This window comes from Notothenia coriiceps, unplaced genomic scaffold (assembly GCF_000735185.1).
Source record: "Notothenia coriiceps isolate Sejong01 unplaced genomic scaffold, NC01 NC01_scaffold00000339, whole genome shotgun sequence".
Taxonomy (NCBI): Eukaryota; Metazoa; Chordata; class Actinopteri; order Perciformes; family Nototheniidae; genus Notothenia; species Notothenia coriiceps.
Genome location: NW_011333040.1, coordinates 22,032,904 through 22,038,666, shown reverse-complemented (window position 1 = coordinate 22,038,666; position 5,763 = coordinate 22,032,904). Strand labels below are relative to the sequence as shown.

Genomic DNA, 5,763 nt, shown 5'->3' with positions numbered 1-5,763 from the left:
AGAGAGAGAGAGAGAGAGAGAGAGAGAGAGAGAGATCATATAGTCATTTCCACATTTATTTTTTCCCGTTTTGCATCATCAGTGTGTGTTCGCAGTGTGCATTGACCGTAATGTGCAGACTAGGCGGGGCTGGCTGACCCTCCTCTCTTATTTCGGACAAGTAGGAATAACACTGCTGCTGCTGTTTTCTGACATTAGAGACTATTTCCAGGCATGAGTTCAGCCGAGCAGACGGTGACCTGGCTCATAACGCTGGGGGTCCTGGACTCTCCCAAGAAAAGCATCTCTGATCCGGAGGGTTTCCTGCAGACCTCCCTACAGGATGGAGCGGTGCTGTGCAGGCTGCTGGAGAGACTGCGACCCGGGACGGTGGACAAAGTGAGTACAGGCATTGAATAGACTGGGAAAAAACACATTATCCAGAAGCATGCATGTGGGTAGCACACGTAGAAATAATGAAAACAACATAAATGACTTAGAAATGTCAGCCTATATCTACAATATCTGTTTTTTTTACTGCACATATTGTATTCCATTATATTTCAATGTAAATACTGCTTTATTTTATTTTTATTTTACTATATTTTTTCATGTTATTATAGTGTTCTTAAAATAGCTCTCTATCTGTGTTTTTAAATGTTTGTTTTACTTGTATGTATGCACCACGACCCCAAGTCAAATTCCTCGTACGTATCAACCTACCTGGTAATAAATCTGTTTCTGATTCTGATTCATAATGAATGAATAAACACAATTAGAATGAACATCCTGCTAGGGGAAAACAGTAGATATAACAGTGTTATGATTATGAGTATTTACTGTCTGCAAATAAGCAATAAAACATCCCCAATATGTTTTAACATTTTGAAATCTGGTTTGTTGTGGAAAAAGAGAGGAGAAATTACATATTAAATTGGTATATCATTACTTATAACCCCAGCATGTGGCCATACAGGCGACCTATTTTTTCTGTTTTCCAAATTGTTTAATATACATTTTAAGGAAACAAAAAAATAAAAATAAGGATTGAATATATACATCATCAGAGGATTCGGGTCCCTGCATAAACTAGGAACTAAAACATATTGTTGCAATACTTTAATACAACTAATTATTTAATCTAGGCTAATTATACTTACTAATTAGCCCTAATTTACAGTACTAAAAAACTACAGTGCCATTGTCTCATATTATGCTGCAGGCCTACACACACACACACGCACGCACGCACGCACGCACGCACACACACACACACACACACACACACACACACACACACACACACACACACACACACACGATGGACCATGAACCTGTCAACGTCATATCCTGCTTCGGTTTATCCATCTTCCGTGTTAGTTAAACAAAATAAAAATAAAATAAAAGCATAGCACGTTTTAGCTTCTCTAAGTCACCACCTATACTATTTTTTTTGGCACTAATTTTGAGAGTATCACATTGTATTTCAATGTTTAAATATATATGAGTTGTTTTATTAATTCAATTTGGCCAGATACACAACATTTTCAACACAGAAGGAACAATACATTCAATTAACATTTTAATTTGAAAGTTGAAACCGGAAGTTCAGCTTACATTTAGCTACCTTGATTCTGGAGAGCATCAAGTGGAAAGTGCACTAGCAACGCCTGCAATAAGATTGTTTTAATTCAGAAGGAACCTTTAACACTTTAATTAAAGGTTTATTATTAATTTGTGGGAGTATTTAAAGCTAATTTAGTCACTTTTTTGTGTGTAGTTTTTCCAGGAGCCGAGAGGAGACAGCGAGTGTCAGAAAAACATCAGCGAGTTTATTAAAGGCTGCGGGGCTTTCGGAGTGGAGGTGAGTACACATGTCAATAATGTATTAATTAATGCACAATGACACAGTACTAATCCTAAAAAACACACTGCTTACGTACACACTTATACAGCCTTTTAAAAGTTATGTATCCTGCTGTTTTTCAGTGTTTTGTTTCTATTTACGTTACTGTTGTTGACGTCAGGAGCAACAGGTGATTACCACCAACCTGGAAATGTGTCATTTGAGTAAATATATATGTGAGGAGGATTTATTTTTGGGATATTCCTCGAAAATAAACCAATTTATTCTAATAATGTGTCTCGGTGTAGTTAATTAGAATTTTAGATTCACATATTTGAGCCATTCAATGTGCTACCACATTGATATAATGGTAAATACTAAAAAAATAGAGAAACTGATGTAAGCCAGTGGAGTTTTCTGGTTCTTCCTTTGCACAAGTCACCGTTTATTTAGGGTTTATAAGTTGGAACTGATTGCTTAATTAGTGGTAGTAAATCATGTACTAATTCTTCACATTTAGATCTGTTTTGTTCTAATGAATCACAACCTATACTGTAGTAGGATGTGTGCTTGTGTCTTGATTTTGGATTTTCAGTTAAATTGTTTAACTTACAAAACTAGTTTCAGAATTAACCAGAAACGTTGCATCGATGTTGGATGTTTTGTCAGGGAACTATCTTGAAATGTAGACTGCTCTATTCCTATTTCCCTCATTTTCCGTTATCATTGCTGTCATGAGAAATACTTGTTATTATTTCAAACATTGCATCAGTACCCAACTCTTTACAAAGTAGTCTGTACTATTGCATTACGCTCAACTTGCAGACAAACATGCTTCTACTGTGATTCCTCAAATAGGTCACTCAGAACTTGCTTTTTACAATTTAATAGTGCCATGATTTAGCTGATAAGTATTCCAAAGCTAACATTTGGTAAACAAGGCAGACGTATTTATCAGAAAGTTGAAAATACTCATTTAATGGGTGTTTGGCTGCTGGCAAGTTTACCCCAAAATCAGTCTGTATTGTAATCAGAGCTCAAAAGCATTATGGGCTGTGTGCATGTATCTGTGTGTTTGCACAACAGTGTTTCCAGCCAGGTTATATCCTGCCCCCACAGAGGGTGTGTGGACAGGGCTGGTGAGTTGTGTGGTAAAAAATGCCCCCACACACACTCTCTGACTCACACACTATTGATGTCCGCCATGGAAAAAGCCATGTACTGTAATCATTATGGGAAAGCATGCAACACAGGAGTACCAGCTGTGGATCTATTATAAGGTTTTGCTCCAGACTTGGGAAATGATTTGTATGTCCAGTCAGTAATAATCAGGGGTGGGAAAAGGACTCAGATATTGTACTTGAGTAAAAGTAGAAGTACTCAGATCTTGTACTAGAAGTACCATAGTGTAGGAATACTCTGTTACAGTAAAAGTCCTGCATTCATGTTACTCAAGTAAAAGTAGAAAAGTATTATCATCAAAATATAGTTAAAGTAGTCATTGTGCAGATTGGTCCTTTTCAGAATAATATATATGATATGTTTTACAATGATTGATCATTAAAGTGTTCTCAAAGCTGGTAAAGCTGCAGCTAGTTTTTTATAAAATGGAAATACTCAAGTACAAGTATCTCAAAATGTTACTTAAGTACAGTACTTAACTAAATGTATTAGTTACTTCCCACCTCTGTCCAAAAGTAACGGAAAGCAAATTTAATGGATTATCATTTTTGTTTTAAAAACCTTCCCACTCTGGAAGTACTCATGGCCATACCTCCTGATATTATAACAGGAAAGAGNGAAGAAGAGGGGACACATGTTGATGTAGAAGAGACATGAAGAAGAGGGGACACATGTTGATGTAGAAGAGACATGAAGAAGAGGGGACACATGTTGATGTAGAAGAGACATGAAGAAGAGGGGACACATGTTGATGTAGAAGAGACATGAAGAAGAGGGGACACATGTTGATGTAGAAGAGACATGAAGAAGAGGGGACACATGTTGATGTAGAAGAGACATGAAGAAGAGGGGACACATGTTGATGTAGAAGAGACATGAAGAAGAGGGGACACATGTTGATGTAGAAGAGACATGAAGAAGAGGGGACACATGTTGATGTAGAAGAGACACGAAGAAGAGGGGACACATGTGGATGTAGAAGAGACACGGAGAAGAGGGGACACATGTTGATGTAGAAGAGACACGAAGAAGTGGGTTTAGCACAATAGGTGACCTTTAAGTTGTAGGTTTTTATTGAAAATTGATTAAAGGTGTTGAGGATTATACGTTGAAGGATATTTTCTTTATTTTATGATTTAAAATATCTCATTGATAGATTGGACTTGTGTTACCTCAGTTGTCTTCCTGTGTTTGACATGGATTTGTTTAATCATCTGTAAAGCATTGTGTAATTGTGTGTTAACAGCACTGTTTATTTTTACATTGCTTAATAATGAGCAACAATGCAAACTCAAACTCAATGTGCGACATACTGGTTTTATAAATAGAGGCTTGGCATCGGACTTGTGAAAAATAACATCCATTGTTTTTAAAGTTTGCCTGAATAATTAATCACACTTTTTAAAACAAAGTGTCATCTTTAATACAAGAGTTAAGGATTAAACTAAAGTAGAAAGCAAGCCAACAAGGATATTAAATAATACATCATTTAAAGAGGAATCATTACGGATTCACCTTTTAGTCTTGAGCCAACACTCAGCAGAGCCTCAGGCTGCCGTTGGCCTTCAAGTGCCAAAAGTTCACAATAATAAGTAAGACGGAGAAGTTTTAAGTGTATTTTTCACACATTTACTTATGTTACTTGTTTTTTTAGTTCACAATGTGAAGAGATGGCAATCAAGCTGTTAAACCTCTTCAACTTTTCATCTAAATTCAGAAAAACTAGATAATTTGAAATATATGAAGAAATAGTGCAGATGTCGTGTAAGGCATGTTTGAAAACGGCATTAACGCTGATATTACTGTGCCTTAACCTTGCTCACTGGAGAGGATTAAGTGCTGTATATACAGTGGATTAAGTGCAGAATGTATATTATTTTTTGATTAATTCAGCACAGGATTATATTTTGGGGCAAATGTATTGTTTGGAGGATTTAGGTTTCGACTCGGTGGCACGCATAAGAGAAACCAAATATACTACATGTGCCGGTTATAAAGAGATAAGTGCAGTTGATTTATCTGGGACAATGGCAGATTAATGCATTAATAACAAATGAGTGGCTCTGTTTTCCTCAATGGGAATTACCCGATGAGATGAATGCATGAGTGTTTGATGTTTGTGTTGTCGCAGCAGGGGATAATTGGACGTTTGGTTTCTGTAATTCCTCCCAGACTCTCACCGGTCTCTTGGTAATTGTTGCACTTTGAAATTGTTCTTTTATTTATAATCTTTGTGTCACTGTACTTGTGTTTTGATAAATGAAACAGCCCAAATGCTCTGAATGATGATAGAATCTAAGCTGAGTACAACTTGTGTACCATTGTTGGGTTTTTATATTTTATAATATTACATGACATGTCACTTGTTAGACTCTTTTATCCAAAGCAACTTACATACTCAATACTGTGGGCAATCCCCACAGGAGCAATTTGGGGTGAAGTGTCTCAGGGACACAACGACATGCTGACTGCAGTGGGACTCGAACTTACTACCCCCTGATTCAAAGTTCAGCACACTACCCACTGAGCCACAGCCTCCCGTATATTGTACCTGATGACAGTTTCCTGTTTTATGTCAGACTTGCTAAGCAGTCCGCTACAATGACTAGGAAAACACTACAAACTATGTGNTGCTGATATCCAAGAGAGGGAGCTCCACAGTCACAAGATGGAGGGATAGAAAGCAGTATTCAATGTTCACTTCAGATTAGCCATGTATTGATTATCCTCTCAAGAATGGAAGTAGTCAAAACAAA

General features: G+C 37.0%; 1 protein-coding gene across 1 annotated transcript in view; it reads left to right on the top strand.

Annotated features, from left to right (window-relative positions):
* Positions 1-5,763, top strand: part of LOC104952347 (rho guanine nucleotide exchange factor 7-like) — a 24,460-nt gene continuing 18,697 nt past the window's right edge. The window contains exons 1-2 of the mRNA XM_010779162.1: positions 1-378; positions 1,760-1,843. Of these exons, the coding sequence (XP_010777464.1) occupies positions 214-378; positions 1,760-1,843 (249 nt within the window). The 5' untranslated portion in view covers positions 1-213. The remainder of the gene's footprint in view (positions 379-1,759; positions 1,844-5,763) is intronic.